At 43.5% G+C, this 18909-nt stretch overlaps 2 protein-coding genes across 4 annotated transcripts in view; both read right to left on the bottom strand.

The window, feature by feature from the left end:
* vegfaa (vascular endothelial growth factor Aa) overlaps positions 1-7074 on the bottom strand; it is a 95128-nt gene extending 88054 nt beyond the window's left edge. The window contains exon 1 of the mRNA XM_053486244.1: positions 7070-7074. The gene's annotated coding sequence lies outside the window, so the exon portion shown is untranslated. The remainder of the gene's footprint in view (positions 1-7069) is intronic.
* Positions 3370-14800, bottom strand: kpna5 (karyopherin alpha 5 (importin alpha 6)). Of its 3 annotated transcripts, none has more exons than XM_053486242.1 (14): positions 14731-14800; positions 13678-13814; positions 12450-12551; positions 12203-12302; positions 11982-12076; positions 10517-10648; positions 10195-10283; positions 9926-10025; positions 8333-8496; positions 8159-8237; positions 7302-7427; positions 5423-5550; positions 4962-5140; positions 3370-4869 (listed from the first exon to the last, which is right to left on the bottom strand). In XM_053486242.1, the coding sequence occupies exons 2-14, from the start codon at positions 13804-13806 to the stop codon at positions 4682-4684; spliced, it is 1611 nt and encodes a 536-aa protein (XP_053342217.1). In that variant the 5' UTR covers positions 13807-13814; positions 14731-14800; the 3' UTR covers positions 3370-4681. The 3 variants fall into 3 exon arrangements, with proteins under 3 accessions (XP_053342217.1, XP_053342216.1, XP_053342215.1); XM_053486241.1 differs by having other exon boundaries at positions 14672-14732; XM_053486240.1 differs by lacking the exon at positions 14731-14800 and having other exon boundaries at positions 13678-13821.
* Between the last annotated feature and the right edge of the window lie 4109 nt (positions 14801-18909).

The following is an 18909-nucleotide window of genomic DNA, read 5'->3' as shown; positions in this document are numbered from 1 at the left end:
TGCTCGCTTACGGGTGTGTTTGAGGTTGTTGTCTTGTGGAAACACATTTCAAGGGCATTACATCTTCAGCATAAGGCTACATGACCTCTTTAAGTATTCTGATGGACTCAAATTGATCCATGATCCCTGAAATGTGAGAAAGAGGCCCAACACCATAGTACGAGAAGCTTCCCCATATTATGATGCTTGTGCCTTCATGATTCACTGTCTTCACAGTGTACTGTGGCTTGAATTCAGTGATTGGGGCCTGACAAACCATCTGGGGGCTCTAGACCCAAAAAGAACAATCTTGCTTTCATCAGTCTACAAAATATTGCATCTGTAACCTCTTCAGCACATCTTTTTTTCCAACAATGGGACTTTGCAGGGCTTCTTGCTGATAGCTTGGCTTCACATAGCCGTCTTTTAATAGTAACAGTACTAACAGGTAACTTTAGGTGTTCTTTGACTGAGTCAATTTTCTTTGGCTGAGTCAATTTGCCAATTTTGTTATTCTTCGATCCATTCGAATGGTAGTTTTCCATTTTCTTTCACATCTTTCTGGTTTTGATCTCCAATTGAAAGCATTTGATATCATTTTGGCAGAGCAGCCTATCATTTGCTGCAATGCAACCTTGGGGGGGTGGGGGGGTAGAGTTGCAATCCAGTGTCTTCTTGTACCAGTCCCAAATCTGGATAAACGCAGAGGGTTGTGTCAGGAAGGGCATCCGACGTAAAACATTTGCCAAATCAATGATGCGAATCCCGAATATAATTCCCATACCAGATCGGTCGTGGCCCGGGTTAACAACGACCGCCACTGGTGCTGTTGACCTACAGGGTGCTGGTGGAAATTGAGCTACTGTTGGTCGAAGAAGGAGAGGAGGAAGGCGTGTTCGAAAGCAGAGAGTGAAGAGGAAAGGCAAGAGTTTAGGAGTGATAGTAGGGACTTTGAATGTTGGGACCATGACAGGGAAGGGAGGAAGGTTGGTTGATACTGTGTCCAGGAGACCAGGTGTGCAGCATGTTAGAGTGATTAAAGATAGAGATGTACTGACAGTTGCCAAAAGGATAATTGGAAGATGGAAGGAGTACTTTGAGGTGGAAAGGTAGCAAGGCTAGAAGCTTAGGAGCAGGGTTCAAATTAGGGAGACAGGTAGGAGGGTACTTGTATCATCAGGTAAGGGAAAAGTGGACAAGGAGACTTGGTGGTGGAACGAGGAAGTCCAGGAGTGTATACTAGGGAAGAGGCTAGCTAAGAAGAAGTGTGACACTGAGAGGACTGAAGAGAGTAGACAGGAGTACAGGGAGATGCAGAGTAAGGTAAAGGTAGAGGTGGCAAAGGCCAAACGAAGAGCATATGAGGACTTGTATGCTAGGCTAGACAGTAAGGAGGGAGAGGGGGATCTGTACAGGTTGGCAAGGCAGAGAGATAGAGATGGGAAGGATGTGCAGTAGGTTAGAGTGATTAAAGATAGAGATGGAAATGTACTGACAGATGCCAGGAGGGTGATGGGAAGATGGAAGGAGTACTTTAAGGAGTTGATCAATGAGGAAAAACGAAAGAGAACAAAGAGTAGAAGAGGAGATTTGTGGATGCAGTGAGAGAGGACATGAAGTTAGTTGGTGTGAGAGAAGAGGATGCAGAGGATAGGGTTAGATGGAGGCAGATGATTTGCTGTGGAGACCCCTGAAAGGGAACAGCCGAAAGACAAAGAAAAAGAAACCTATTGTTTTTTTTCCATCTCTAATCAACTATTAAATCAAAGTACTCTGTTGTTCTAAACAATGTCTGGACGACCTTTACTGCATTTATCCTTAAATAAGGGGAACTTGTTTGACGCCTGTTTTTACCAGAATAATTACCTCTCTAATTAAACTCCACACTGCTTTTATTTTGAACACGCCCCGTTTCAATTAATGATTAAATTACACAATCAGGTGCATCCAATCATGACTGTTGGGTCTGTTGGTTTCTATTACTCCACTACACCTACTAGTGAAATATTTACCATGAAAAAATATAATTTCTCCCCAAAACAATTATTGATCTGGTTACTGATGTTGGACTGATATTATTTTAAACACAACTGTACGAAGCCACTTCACTGAAATCCAGTTGTAGATTTTGATTTAAATTCCAAACATTTATCAAAAGTGGAGGTAAGAGTAAAAACTCCCCGAGACGACAGAAAGGAGAAACACTGGGAGGAACCGGACAGAAAGGGAAACTCGTCCTCATCTGGGACACAGCGGAGAGTGTGATAAAGCGGGACATCAGCTGTGTCTAAGCGTCTCACTTCATGTCACAGGCAGTTTAAAAAAAAAAAAAACTGCTACAAAACCTCTTTTGTTCAAGAACTGTTATGCGACTGTATGAAGGTTGTGCACACGTATCATTAAAACATTTCCTTCACCAGGAAAAGACGAGGTTTATTTTTCCTCAGAGGCTGTGATAGTGATTGTTTAGCACTCTTCTTATTTAGACTTTAACGTCAGAAGTTTTTAGACAAATCGTGCGGATTACTCATCGTCTCGGCTCCAGCAAAGTGTTTAAAAAGAATCCTCAGAGAAAATCCGTGATGTGTTCAGAACAACAATTGTGCATTCATGTCTGTAAATAGAGAACAGTTGAGAATTCTTAAAACATTCCATGACGTGCGTGTAGTCTCGTCTCATTAGTCTGGCCTTAACTGTCAAACTCTCAGAAACTCCAAGTGTGAGAAGTTCCACAGTGAAAATTTACAACAATGTCTGAGAAACTAAATGCAAATGCACTAATGTAGTGTATTTGTCCTGACTATAAGATGTTTTTATAGTTTGTGCTCTTTCAGGAAGTACAGATGGGAAATCAGTGTAAAGTCATAAAAAATAAAAATAAAACATTATAATCAGTAAAGTGAAATCCTGGCAGTTATAGAAGCTCATCACTGATTGAAAAGTGTGAAACACATCTTTAAATCATCATTGGAAGTTTTATGGTACAAACAAACGTTCAACTAGAACCAATGTATAAACAACCAGCCAATTACACCAATCAGCCATAACATTAACACCACCATGAGGTAAATTAAACAACATTGATTACCAGTTCCACCCGAGTAACCCTGGTGACAGGATCACAGTCACCCGATGCTCGCCCCAAAGGGCCGCCCGGTCCCACAGAAAAGTCAATGCTGGCTGTGATTTAGAGACACCAGAACACCCAGTACATCACAGCACACCGCACACGGGGGCCCAACAGGGAAAAAGCCCCCCCACGCGCCTCCAAACTCCCCAGATCCCAATCTGATCGAGACCCGGACAAACGGTCTGATTCACAGAGGCCCCGCCCCACAACACCCAAAACAGCTGCTGCCAACAGAATTCAGCAGTAAATGTAAAACACTGTTACTGTGTGTACCAGAACATTTTATTTGTTCTATTTCGTTTTTAACAAGTTTGACCTTCTGATGTCCTTTATGTCACACATGAGTAGAGACATCGATTCTCCCTGATGAGGAGAAAAAAGCAACCTGAAAAATCATCGTAAACATGAGAAATATTACAGCATTGTGCTGCATGTGCTTCTGTAACAATCTCTTCATCTCGAGCTGCTTCCACTTGCGCATGGGCCGATGGTTAATGCTCAAGAAGCAACTCAAGAACCAACATTTTATAAAGAAAATAAAATATGAAAGGTTTAAATCCACCAAATAAAATAGACTCCATTTTTCCGTTAGCAAGTTTTATAATAAGTCCAGCATTAGTACTCTAGACTCTGGAGAAACGTCATAGTTTATTATTTAATTATTCCGATCATAATTTTCCAGGGATACCGCGCCTTCAGCATGGGGCTGTGTTCCAATACCATTATTAAACAGACGCTTGTGCACTTCCCTCGGCAGCCACGTTAAAGCCCATCCTGTTACACCGTCTCGACAGAACAGTGTTCATCAGAGGAGGAGTCGAAGTCGAGTCGCGTCTTTGTAGATTTAACACTCGGTGACTCCGAGTCTAGACTTACAGCAAACGTTTAACGTGAGTGAAATCCAGAGTTAGGGGTGAGAAACAAACACACACACACACACACACACACACACACAAACACACACACACACACACAATAAAGACCTGCGCTTAAAGGAACAGCTGATTATCATACTGTAGAAAACACTGCAATCACATCAGGCCAAATAAATACCACACTGATCTCATCTCATCTCACACACACGCGCACACACACGCGCACACACACACACACAATGATGTACATTTGACTGCTGACTGTCTTTTTACACGCTGTGTTTTTTCAATTATTTGACTTTTAAATTATTTACAAAAAGTCACTGATTCTGAAATAAAGCAGGAGGACGAAGAACTGAAGGAGTTAGTGTAAAATAAAACAGCAATAATCTGGGCGTGTCTGAAACAGGCGTGTCCAACATGGGCGTGTCCTGTACAGTTTCCAGCTGTTTAGTACAGGGTTAGAGAGGTAGCTTCACATTTCAGAAGGGACGTAATGTTTCAGGAACACCAGTGCTAATGCCTTAAAAATGTAATAATAATAATAATAATAATAATAAAGACAGAAAGACAGTTCAGGCTTTAAAAAGTCTGTGAAAGTCTGAGCTCAGAACTCCAACAGGAAGTGAAGCTGCATTTCCTCCACTGTGTGTACAGAGACAGAGGGAGACGGAGGGAGACAGAGGGACGGCAGGACTCAGAGCTGGAAGTGGTCAATGGGTCCATGGTGCTGCTGGAAAATGTACTGGTCCTGATTCGGGTCCACTTGAGGGGCGATGTTGGCGTCCTCCTCCTCCACGCCGAAGTAATGCTCGATTAAATCAAATGCTTTCTGATAAATCTCCTGATTCTCGTGACTTTGCAGGAACTCGATCTTATCCAAACCTGCAGCACAAAATAACCTGCTGTAAAAACAGTAATCTTAAAACAACAGGTACGCCTTTGGTGTGTGTGTGTGTGTGTGTGTGTGTGGTTACCATAGGCCTCCTCAATAAGCGCGCAGTACGGATTGATGCCCGAGCCGTTCTGTTTGGACTCCTGCTCCCCCAGACGGAGAATATTTTCCAAACCATTCAGAGAAACTTGAACGATTTTTGAGTCCATCACCGTCAGCAGGTCACACATCGGCTTAATGCAGTTTAGAGACACCAGGTACCTGTCTCACACACACACACACACACACACTAGATGGGATTGGTTAAACTTATTCACATACATTTTAACTTGTCCTGGTCTTCATCTGAAATTTTATAATTTTGAAAGAAGACAAACAGTATATACTGTGTGTGTGTGTGTGTGTGTGTGTTTACTGTATAAAGACTGTATAAAAATTAAAGGTGAGTTAAATGCTGTATGTAGTAAGTAAGTAAAGAATATACAAAACGTTGTGTTGATAATCAGAGGTGTGTGTGTGTGTGTGTGTGTGTGAGAGATGAACCTGATCTGCTCAGGAGTGCCCCCGCTGGTGGCGTTGGTTATGGCCCACGCCGCCTCCTTCCTGGTGCGGAACTCTGCCTTCTGTAAGATCTCGATCAGCACAGGGAAGATGTTCGCATCAATCACCGTCTGCACAAAGACAAACAACAAGCACCAGGTCAGCGTGGGTTCACACTCTGGCTCATTACGCAATACTACAGAGCACCTTAAAGGACATGGGACTAATGATCAGAAGGTCCCAGGCTCAATCCCCACCATCACACACTTACTACTGCGGGGTCCTTGAGCGGGGCCCTTAACTCTCAACTGCTTAGATGTGATCTGGAAACGAGCTGACTCCATATGAACTTCTCCACATCTCCTGTTCTACTGAACTTCCAGCCTCCTAACACACAGTATGAGTGCAGATCAATCCCTGCTATCCGTTATCACCCAGATGAGGATGGGTTCCCTGTTGAGTCTGGTTCCTCTCAAGGTTTCTTCCTATTACCATCTCAGGGAGTTTTTCCCTCAGCACCGTCACCCTCGACTCGTTCATCAGGGACGATCTGATCATTCTGATTCACACACACTCACGTCTCATACACACTTATAATAATTTCTTTTGATTGTGTAAAACTGCTTAGCAACAATGACAATTGTTGAAAGTGCTATAGAAATAAAATAAAATTAAATTGAATATATAAATGTGTTTGTGTGAGTGTCTGAACATTTGTGACGTGTGCGTTTGTGTGTGAGAGAGATGTGTGTGGATGTGTTTGTGTTAACATTTGTGATGTGTATGGCTGTAGATTAGGCTCCAGATGCTAGAAAAAAAAGCATCACACTATGATGTCACTGAATGTGATGTCACTCAAGATAAGGTCACACAGAAAGTTATTAATCACTTTATAGCGCAAGTTTAAGACATTATTACTGACCCGTTTGAGATATCGAAAATCCCTCTACAATTTTGGATCCTCAGTTTCTTTAGATCACACTGGCCTGGTTTTGTGACGATCGTCTAAATCCCCTAGGAGGAGGAAATCTAAATCCATAGGCTGCGCTTTGGCAAACAACCCAAAATAACTAAAAGTTGTTCGACTCAACGAGCTCTAAATGTGTACCGAGTTTCACGTGCAAACGTGCAAGTGTGTATGAGCTAGGCAGCTAAATCCTGTGTGAGGGCCCTTAACATCTCAACATGATCAAAAACTCATTAAAATTGGCAGGCAGGTTTGAATCTGCTGCCATTAGTATGCCTGAGAGTCACATGGCCCGGGCCCCCAGGGGCCCCCACCTGAGAGTTTGCTGCTTAGCTCATACACACTTGGATGTAGGCACATGAAACTCGGTACACATTTAGAGCTCATTGAGCCGAACAACTTTCGCACGACATGTCCTGGCCTCAACTCAACAGGAGGCCAGTTATTTTGGGTTGTCTGCCAAAGCGCAACCGATGGATTTTGATTTACTTCTCCTAGGGAATTTATACGATCGTCACCAAATGTGACAAATCAGCAAAGCTGATGTGATCTAAAGACACGCACACAAAAAACATTTTTTGGAGGTCTAAATATAAAATTTCCCCTTTTCTAAATTTGTCATAATGTGGTGGTATGTCCCCTTTAAAAGCATGTGCGTGCCCCCAGTGTGCCCGCTGTCTTTCTGAGAGCCGAGTGGAGCGCTAGTGAGGGTCGGGTGGAGCGCTAGTGAGGGTCGGCTGGAGCGCTAGTGAGGGTCGGGTGGAGCGCTAGTGAGGGTCGGGTGGAGCGCTAGTGAGGGTCGGGTGGAGCGCTAGTGAGGGTCGGGTGGAGCGCTAGTGAGGGTCAGGTGGAGCGTTAGCGATCGTCCGGTGGAGCGTTAGTGCAAATCAGTGGAGCAGAGCCGAGACACTTCACCTGGATCTGAGCTCGGTTCCCTGCGGTGATGTTCGAAACCGTCCAGCACGCTTCTTTTTTTATTGACTCCTTAGGGCTGCTGAGCAGGTGGAGGAGACAGGGTAAGGCCGAACAGTTCAGGATCACCTAACAAACACACACACGCAAACGCGCACGCACAGAGACACACAAACAAACGCACAGAGACACACAAACAAACGCACAGAGACACACAAACAAACGCACAGAGACACACAAACAAACGCACAGAGACACACAAACAAACGCACAGAGACACACAAACAAACGCACAGAGACACACAAACAAACGCACAGAGACACACAAACAAACGCACAGAGACACACAAACAAACGCACAGACACACAAACAAACGCACAGACACACAAACAAACGCACAGACACACAAACAAACGCACAGACACACAAACAAACGCACACACACGGAGACACAGAGACACCCGCACACACAGAGACACCCGCACACACAGAGACACCCGCACACACAGAGACACCCGCACACACAGAGACACCCGCACACACAGAGACACACACAGAGACACAAACACACACACAGACACAAACACACACACACAAACACACACACACAGACAGACAGACACAGACAGACACAGACACAGACACAGACAGACACACACAGACAGACACACACAGACAGACACACACAGACAGACACACACAGACAGACACACACAGACACACACAGATCAAAGCTCATGTGTGATGTTCAGGTGTCTGTATACAAAGCTGTGTTTGAGAATAAAGGAAATGTGTATATGTGTGTGTCTTTGTTTGTTTGTTTCTGTGTGTGTGTGTGTGTGTGTGTGTGTGTGTGTACCTGAGTCTGGATATCGTCTCCAGTCACGATGTTTCCGACGGCCCGCAGCGCAGGAGACACAACTTTATAATCACTGTGCCTGCAGGACCCAGAGAGAACTACTGATCACAGCAAGACTCAACATGGTGTGTGTGTGTGTGTGTGTGTGTGTGTGTGTGGGTGGGTGTCTCTTACATGAGCAGCTCTACTAATCTGCGACACACTCCCGAGTCAATCACGGCCTGGATTTTCTCATTCGGACCATCAGACAGGTAGGAAAGAGCCCAACATGCGTCTGCTAAAACATCTGGATCGCTGCTAAACAGCAGTCTGGAGAGGACACTGAGACAGGGGGACACCTGGGGAAAAATACAAAAACGCATTTAAACACACACTTCTCTCTACTGTTTTTATTTGTAAAGTTACATTTTTTTAATTATGACTATTGTTTATGTGTTGAGTACGGCGCCCCCCAGGGGTCATGTGATTTCTCAATTCCATGTTTTTTTTCAAGATTCTCATGAACTGTTCCTCATTTATTTGAGTAATGAGAGCGCACTAACACAACAGATTGGACATGATGTGACTGAAAGGAGGAACTGATCGTCAGTATATAAGCAACCCTTCCACCCCCCCCGGTTTTCTCCCTAAAAGAGTTGGCCTAATGTTGGCCACACCCACATTAAGGTTACTATTGAACTTCCAGACAGGAAGGGCCGAAGACCATCAAATGTTTCCTCCGAGTCACGTGATGGCGACCATTAAGCGCAAACACCGCCGGGGGACACACACTCTGAGGACTGCGCTATCCGCTGCTGACGCTTGCATGCGCTTACAGGATCGGCCCCGACTGATGTGAGAGCGCTACGTGTCTGCCACCCCACCCCGCAGAGAGAGTTAGGGCTAGCTAATGACACTCGATTGAGCGACACACTGACGGAATCACTGCTGTAAAGTAAAAATAAAACAAATGAACCTGCACTTTACCACTGAATAGAATTACGACAGAGCGGTGTTTCTGTGTAGAGCAGAAAGAAAGAGTGTGTGTGTGTGTGTGTGTGTGTGTGTAAAGCCAAAAGTAGGAGGGATCTTTGTGTCTGTGTGTGGGGCACAGTGTCCAATGACGCGCACACACAGGCACAAAGAGCAGCTGATACAGAGAGAGAGAGAGAGAGAGAGAGAATTGATCTTTAACCTCTCTAATGAGACTTGCTTTTGCTTTACAAGTGTGTGTGTGTGTGTGTGTATGAATGTGAGTAAGTGTGTGTATATGTGTGTCTATGTGTTTGTATGAATGGGTGTATGAGTGTGTGTGTATGTATGAGTAGGAGTGTGTGTATGAGTTTGTATGAATGTGTGTATGTGTGCGTGTGTGTATAAGTGTGAGTGTATGTGTGTGTGTTGGTATAAATGTGTGTATTAATGTGTGTGTGTGTGTGAGTGTATGTGTTGGTATAAATGTGTGTATTAATGTGTGTGTGTGTGTGTGAGTGTATGTGTTGGTATAAATGTGTGTGTGTGTGTGTGTGTGAGAGTGAGAGTGTATGTGTTGGTATAAATGTGTGTATAAATGTGTGTGTGTGTGAGAGAGTGTGTGTTGGTATAAATGTGTGTGTGTGTGTGAGAGAGTGTGTGTTGGTATAAATGTGTGTATGTGTGCATGTGTGTATGAGTATGAGTGTATGTGTGTATGTATGTATGTGTTGGCATAAATGTGTGTATAAATTTGTGTGTGTGTGTGTGTGTGTGTGTGTGTGTGTGTGTGTGTGTGTGTGTGTGTGTGTGTACCTTGCTAAAGTCTGGTGGGGGGTTTTTCCCTCTGCACAGGTTGGATAACGCCCACACAGCGTTCCGAGTTGTGGTGAGACGGTTAGATTTCGCAAGTAACCTACACACACACACACACACACACACACACACACACACACACACACGCACGCGCAAATAACAGGTGATGATGTATTTAGCTCTGTCATGTATAATATAATGAAGATGAAGATGATGATGATGATGTGTTGGAGTGATGTAACTCTGGCTGTGTCCTGAATCACACTCACTGCTGTAGTGAAGGAAGAATTCCGCAGTTCAGGACAAAGTCTCTACACTCTGCGTTATCTCCTGCAATGTTTCCTAGCGCCCACACAGCCTATACACACACACACACACAGACTTCCTCTATTATCATAACTTTAAACCTAATTAAAGTTAGTTACTAAATAATAGCTAATTACAGTTTAATGTTTAACTAAAGCATCGCGGTTATAAAACTAACTACTGAATGGATCATTAAACGTCTGTTAAACCTTTACACACCTTTCGCTTTAACTAGGACTAACCACCACATCCACACTCACTGCTGAGGCTAACGCTAATGCTCACCTGCTCCTGCACATCTTCATACTCGGAGTTGAGCAGCTCGATGAAAATAGGAACAGCTCCTGTTTCGATCACCACTTTAGTGTGCAGGAACGTTCCAGAGGCGATGTTGGTCAGAGCCCAGGCTGCTTCAAACTACACACAAAAACAACAAACAAAAGAAATCATTAATCTATTAGTAGTGTTGGGTACCGAAGCCGGGCAGATTTCATCACCTCACACCTCACACACGGTGACAATAATTTAGACTCAGTATAATTACACAAATATAATTAATGTTTTAGTAATGCAAGTGAGCTGGTTGTTTTCACATTCCGACTTTCAAGCACAACATGAGAGCATCCATGTGCGCGCTGTAATGACACTCCGACGGCAGCAGGTATCGTTAACTCGCTAAGCTAATCGCTCAGAAATTAAATGCCTAAAGGTTAAAAATGCCTAAAAACCTTCTAAGGTGCGTCTGTATTTCACAGGAAAAGATTCAGACACCGCAAAGTGCAACAAAAGTCTTTGCGTGTAATGAAAGAAACACGTCAAACCCAATGAAACACGTGAGGAGCTGGGTTGGGTTTTGTATCTGCTATAGCTGTTACTTAAAGTTTTCCAGTATTTTTAGTGGCCTTTTCCTTTTTTAAGTATCAGTTCAGGAACCCATTAGGCACCGGTTTAAAAAGTCGATTTGGCACCAGCATCATAAAAACCCAAACGATAGCCAACCCTATTAATTAATTATTACCTTATGAACACAAATCAAAGGATTAAACATCTTCAGCACTACAGAGAAAGTCAATTTTCACGTTTAACTTCATGTCTGTGTTTAATTATGTGTAATTCAGCTTGCTTTACACTACAGACGGGTGAGTGAGCTGAGAGTGAGGTGTGATCCCTGTACAATCACACATCACTGAGAAACACAGCTCTCTTCTTCACCGTGCGCGCCTGTTCCTCACTGAACAGCCGCTAAATCCATCTTAAATTCTGATTTTATTTGTCCCGTACAGAGCCGTATAGTAGGATATGAAGCAAATCGCACTACAAATTACATCCACCCTAGAAACAGAGTTATTTTAGATATGATTTACAGACAGTACAAAAAGAAATGATACACTAACTTAGTCCTCATGTGTGTGTCTTGAAGGACTGAACAGCACTTTAACAGCGCAGGGAGTGTGTCTGATCTACTGTATAAGCTACCTGCAGTCTGATCTATTCTTTATAAGATATTAGGGTCTGATCTACTCTATATGAGACATCAGTGAGTTGGCTGTTAACAGTTTGTTGTTGTTGTTGTTCTCTCGTCTCGCCCCGTCACTGTGTCTCCTCCTGGATTAAAGGCACATTTACGCCGACCCTGATTTCACCTCCTCTTCCCTTCATACAGAACATGAAGAAACAACAACATTCTCACCTCCAACCAACTGAAACAGGTGTGTGTGTGTGTGTGTGCGTGTGTGTGTGCGTTTCTCACCTGTAGCGTGCAGTTATCGCTCCTCTTCAGAAACTCCACAAACTTACTCACTACAGCAGGCGTGGCGATGACCTCATCAATGGGCGGGTTTGGCTCTGTGTGTGTGTGGGGGGGGGGGGGGGGTGGTAATGTTTTATTTAAATACACAAACACACTGCAGACAATAATAAAGACACACACACACACACACACACACAAATACAGTTTTTAAGGCTTTGTACCTTTGGAGAGTAACTTCCTGAACTTCTGTGTGGCGAGGAGCTGCTGGTCCGTGTCTTCAGAGAAGATCATCTGCATCATGTCTGGGGTTATAACTGCGTCCTGCAGGACACACACACACACACATAAGACACACTCACAGACTTCACAGCTCGCTTGACCTCGCTAACTAACGCAGTGGGGTGTGTGCGGTTTGGGACACAGCCTGTGAGTGCACTACTGAGGGAGAGGACCCTGAAGGCGACTCACTGAGGACATGGGCACGGTGGAGCTGATGTCCGGATCCTGGATGGGACACTCGAGCATGGACTCGTCACACGGCGGCGCACAGACGTTCCTCCTCTTAAACAGCTGCACACAGAAAAGGAACATTCATCAACACCTGGGTTTGTGGGGTGTAGCGCAGAGTATCGCATACATCACATCGTCACACACGTCACATCGTCACACACCATCACATCGTCACACACCATCACATCGTCACACACGTCACACACCATCACATCGTCACACACGTCACACACCATCACATCGTCACACACCATCACATCGTCACACACCATCACATCGTCACACACGTCACACACCATCACATCGTCACACACCATCACATCGTCACACACGTCACATCGTCACACACGTCACATCGTCACACACGTCACACACCATCACATCGTCACACACCATCACATCGTCACACATGTCACACACATCATACACCATCACATTGTCACACACATCACACACGTCACATCATCACACGCGTCACATCGTCACACACCGTCACACCGTCACACATTCCACACCGTCACACACCATCACATCGTCACACACGTCACACACCGTCACACACGTCACACACGGTCACACACCGTCACACACCGTCACACACCGTCACACACCGTCACACACCGTCACACACGTCACATCGTCACACACCATCACACACGTCATACACATCACGCACCATCACATCGTCACGCACCATCACATCGTCACGCACCATCACATCGTCACGCACCATCACATCGTCACACACGTCACACACCATCACATCGTCACACACATCATACACGTCACACACGTCACATCGTCACACACGTCATACACGTCACATTATCACACACATCACAACATCACCTCATATCACACAGATCTAACTGCAAATTTCACCATTTCTAAATCACTGCACCACCTGTTACTATGGCGATGGCAAACCTATGGTGCAGTATGAGGGTGAGCACTGTGTAGTTAGTTGTTTATAAAAGGAAAGGAGGTGAAGTTTATCAGTTGCTACTTCCTTTTAATTCCCACCACATTGTTAAGTAAGCTCTGCCCACTTGACCAAAAAAAAAAAAAAAAAACAAACAAACAAAAAAAACACCCTGCAGATTTAGTGGAACATTAAACAGTCCTCAGATGTGATTATTATTAGCGTGTACTGTGTGTGTGTGTGTGTGTGTGGAGATGCACAAACCTGCTCCTCTCTCTTCTGCTTGCGGAGCTGAACGCCCTCCTCCTCTCTGCGTCGTCGCATCTCCTGAGGGTTTAGCGCTTTGTTTTTGTAGCTCTTCATCCGATAATTCTCTTTCCCAGGACTCGCCATCGCGCCTCCTGACATCACACACACACACACACACACACACAGAATCAGCACCAGTGTCTGGTCTATAGATCTAACTCTCACACACACACCTCAGGCACGAGTGAAGCCTCACTGTGGTCTCCCACGTCACAACGTTCATTTAGAAAATTTAAAACAGCTCAGTAACTCAGTGTAAGACTCGACATCTTATTAATGTGGTTATGAGGTACGTTTTTGTGCTAGTGTGTTTCATTTATTAAATCATCTCTTACAAACAGACATGAAGCTCCACAGGTCACTCAGTAGAGTGTTTGTATCTGTAAAACCTCAGTGTCCTGGTGTGTGTGTGTGTGTGTGTGTGTGTGTATAGAGCCCAGTCTAAACCTGCATTATTATTATTATTCAAAAAGATTTCTCCCTTTTTGTTCTGAAAGCTTCAGATCTGATGAGTCTCAGTGTGGAACCTGATGCAACCACACACACACACACACACACACACCACTGATCAGAGTCTCTTAAACACATCAGATCAGACTGACACTCACTCTCCTGTATCTCAGTCTGATCTCACACACACACACACACACACACACACACTTATTACAGTACACTTTCTAATTGAGTTAGTTATAGTTTTATAAAATATTAGTTTATACTCGATGTTATATTTAGCACATTAGCTGCTAGAAACACACAGGACAGTTCCACCAGATGCCAGTGTGTGTGTGTGTGTGTGTTATAATATCAGTAGCTCGCGCCCTGAATAAACTTCTCTGTTCAGCTCCACAATAATCCGCTCCGGACTCAGTTAGCACAGTTAGCATAGTTAATAAACTAGCCGTGTTAGCTTAGCACCGCGGCCACACGAACACTTCTCCTTTAGTACCGACACAGCGGTGACCCTCAGCGGCCCCGAGCAGGAGATTAAACCCGGCGGAGTCTCACCGTGTGTGTGTGTGTGTGTGTGTGCTGCAGCGCTGTTTATGATCTCCGTCTCTCACAGTAACACTCCCACTGAGGAGGGAAAGATGGCGGAGTGAAGAGACTGACGGATCCACAACGTCACTTCCGGTGACACTTCCTGCTCCGCACTGCGCCTGTATTCCGGTTAGAGTTTTATTGTTGTTGCTAATAAATAATAAAAGGAGCATTAAATAATAATAAATACTAATAATGATATTAAATAAACACAAGGGATAAAAAGAAAAAGAACTGTAAAGGATCGTTAGGAATTGTTATCCCATACGACTCAATTAAATGTAGAATTCTAATATTTTCGAGTTTTTTTTGAAAACTTTCTAAGTGTCCATTTAATTTAATTTTTGAATACAGAAAAAGGAGTGTACTATTATTAAATGTTATTATTGAACATTCGTTATTCTGATATATGTGACACTTCTTAATGTTTTGTCATTAGTGTTTTCTGAAGTTAAATAGTGACACCTACTGGTAAGATTGGTGTATTACAGCGACAGGCGCTGGCAGAATGCTGCTTCATTAATATATTTTCGAATTATATCATTTATATAACCAGTTATTTTTATGAAAGTGGTGACAAAGTCCGTGTTAATAAATTGCTGGATGAATTGTGCAGCTCTTCTTTCAGGTTCTGGTTAGGAGACGATGTTTGAGTGGAGATTATAGACAGCAGTGTACATTAACCCCCTCAGTAACACACTGTCTCAGCTGTAATGGAGACAGAGGGGGCAGTGGTGTCCAGTAGACAGATTTGGACTAATAAAGACAGAGGAGACAGTAGTGTCCAGTATACAGATTTGGACTAATAAAGACAGAGGGGACAGTAGTGTCCAGTAGACAGATTTGGACTAATGGAGACAGAGGGGACAGTAGTGTCCAGTAGACAGATTTGGACTAATGGAGACAAAGTGGACAGTGGTGTCCAGTAGACAGATTTGGACTAATAAAGACAGAGGGGACAGTAGTGTCCAGTAGACAGATTTGGACTAATAAAGACAGAGGGGACAGTAGTGTCCAGTAGACAGATTTGGACTAATGGAGACAGAGGGGACAGTGGTGTCCAGTAGACAGATTTGGACTAATAAAGACAGAGGGGACAGTAGTGTCCAGTAGACAGATTTGGACTAATGGAGACAGAGGGGACAGTAGTGTCCAGTAGACAGATTTGGACTAATGGAGACAGAGGGGACAGTGGTGTCCAGTAGACAGATTTGGACTAATAAAGACAGAAGGGACAGTAGTGTCCAGTAGACAGATTTGGACTAATAAAGACAGAGGGGACAGTAGTGTCCAGTAGACAGATTTGGACTAATAAAGACAGAAGGGACAGTAGTGTCCAGTAGACAGATTTGGACTAATGGAGACAGAGGGGACAGTAGTGTCCAGTAGACAGATTTGGACTAATGGAGACAGAGGGGACAGTAGTGTCCAGTAGACAGATTTGGACTAATGGAGACAAAGGGGACAGTAGTGTCCAGTAGACAGATTTGGACTAATGGAGACAGAGGGGACAGTGGTGTCCACTAGACAGATTTGGACTAATAGAGACAGAGGGGACAATAGTGTCCAGTAGACAGATTTGGACAAGCTGTAAACACTGATTAAAAACTCGACAGTGTAACTGAACGCTGAGAACCTTAAGAAATAAAGTTTGAGTTTCACCATCTACTACAAAGAAGTAATGCAGATAAATGTTATATATTTGTGTTGTGATATTTCAGAGATGATTCTGTAACTGTTACCTCAGGGTCAGGGCCGTGCAGAGACGTTTAAAGGGGTGTGTGCTCAAAGTTAAAAAAGATAGAACAGGCTAAATAACAACAACTCACATTCATGACAAATCTAATATGGAACTGCATCATACTGTATGACTGTCATCAGGTGGGGACAATGCAAAGCACACGCAGTGCTTATTAAATGTTTAAACTGTAAAGATACAAAAATTTTACTGCTGTAAAATCAGCCTTTATCTAATTTGAAATATAACCTTATATCATCTGTTACTGAATATATTTTCTTTAAAAACAGTGTTTTTTAATATCATAAATATAATAATCCATAATTATGTTGATTTCCATATTAGATCGTTTTAGTGAAATAAAAGCCCTCCAGAAAAGAAGGGAAAAGTCCTGTAACTTACTTTAAAACAAAACATGTTCCCTAAAACGGTGGACAGACCTACAGACCCCCTGTAACACCCTTATACCCAGTTATCTATAGCAGTTAATGAGCACCACTACGTGTGCAGTTCATTAAAGGACAGGTAATGTTTGTCGCGCTGTTGCACAAACGTACACCCTGCGCTGTACACCTTATTCACTGTCCTGTTATAGACTATAGTGTGCGCTGTACACCCTATTCACTGTCCTGTTATAGACTATAGTGTGCGCTGTACACCCTATTCACTGTTCTGTTGTTATAGACTATAGTGTGCGCTGTACACCCTATTCACTGTTCTGTTGTTATAGACTATAGTGTGCACTGTACACCCTATTCACTGTTCTGTTATAGACTATAGTGTGCGCTGTACACCCTATTCACTGTTCTGTTGTTATAGACTATAGTGTGCGCTGTACACCCTATTCACTGTTCTGTTGTTATAGACTATAGTGTGCGCTGTACACCCTATTCACTGTTCTGTTATAGACTATAGTGTGCGCTGTACACCCTATTCACTGTTCTGTTGTTATAGACTATAGTGTGCCCTGTACACCCTATTCACTGTTCTGTTATAGACTATAGTGTGCACTGTACACCCTATTCACTGTTCTGTTGTTATAGACTATAGTGTGCGCTGTACACCCTATTCACTGTTCTGTTGTTATAGACTATAGTGTGCACTGTACACCCTATTCACTGTTCTGTTGTTATAGACTATAGTGTGCACTGTACACCCTATTCACTGTTCTGTTGTTATAGACTATAGTGTGCACTGTACACCCTATTCACTGTTCTGTTGTTATAGACTATAGTGTGCGCTGTACACCCTATTCACTGAACTGTTATAGACTATAGTGTGCACTGTACACCCTATTCACTGTTCTGTTGTTATAGACTATAGTGTGCGCTGTACACCCTATTCACTGTTCTGTTGTTATAGACTATAGTGTGCACTGTACACCCTATTCACTGTTCTGTTGTTATAGACTATAGTGTGCGCTGTACACCCTATTCACTGTTCTGTTATAGACTATAGTGTGCGCTGTACACCCTATTCACTGTTCTGTTGTTATAGACTATAGTGTGCACTGTACACCCTATTCACTGTTCTGTTATAGACTATAGTGTGCACTGTACACCCTATTCACTGTTCTGTTGTTATAGACTATAGTGTGCGCTGTACACCCTATTCACTGTTCTGTTGTTATAGACTATAGTGTGCACTGTACACCCTATTCACTGTTCTGTTGTTATAGACTATAGTGTGCACTGTACACCCTATTCACTGTTCTGTAGTTATAGACTATAGTGTGCGCTGTACACCCTATTCACTGTTCTGTTATAGACTATAGTGTGCACTGTACACCCTATTCACTGTTCTGTTGTTATAGACTATAGTGTGCGTTGTACACCCTATTCACTGTCCTGTTATAGACTATAGTGTGCGCTGTACACCCTATTCACTGTTCTGTTATAGACTATAGTGTGCGCTGTACACCCTATTCACTGTTCTGTTGTTATAGACTATAGTGTGCGCTGTACACCCTATTCACTGTCCTGTTATAGACTATAGTGTGCGCTGTACACCCTATTCACTGTCCTGTTATAGACTATAGTGTGCGCTGTACACCCTATTCACTGTCCTGTTATAGACTATAGTGTGCGCTGTACACCCTATTCACTGTCCTGTTATAGACTATAGTGTGCACTGTACACCCTATTCACTGTTCTGTTGTTATAGACTATAGTGTGCGCTGTACACCCTATTCACTGTTCTGTTGTTATAGACTATAGTGTGCGCTGTACACCCTATTCACTGTCCTGTTATAGACTATAGTGTGCGCTGTACACCCTATTCACTGTCCTGTTATAGACTATAGTGTGAGCTGTACACCCTATTCACTGTTCTGTTGTTATAGACTATAGTGTGCGCTGTACACCCTATTCACTGTCCTGTTATAGACTATAGTGTGCGCTGTACACCCT

Source organism: Clarias gariepinus, chromosome 25, assembly GCF_024256425.1.
Source record: "Clarias gariepinus isolate MV-2021 ecotype Netherlands chromosome 25, CGAR_prim_01v2, whole genome shotgun sequence".
Taxonomy (NCBI): domain Eukaryota; kingdom Metazoa; phylum Chordata; class Actinopteri; order Siluriformes; family Clariidae; genus Clarias; species Clarias gariepinus.
The sequence above is the reverse complement of the archived record's forward strand: the minus strand, read 5'-3'. Positions and strand labels throughout refer to the sequence as shown.

Coding starts and splice junctions, on each gene's coding strand:
- kpna5 (XM_053486240.1), bottom strand. CDS start 13,821: ATGTCAGGAGGCGCGATGGCGAGTCCTGGGAAAGAGAATTATCGGATG. Junction 10,284..10,516: donor ATGAAGATGTGCAGGAGCAG/GTGAGCATTAGC, acceptor GTGTGTGTATAG/GCTGTGTGGGCGCTAGGAAA. Junction 4,870..4,961: donor GCTTATTGAGGAGGCCTATG/GTAACCACACAC, acceptor TTTGTGCTGCAG/GTTTGGATAAGATCGAGTTC.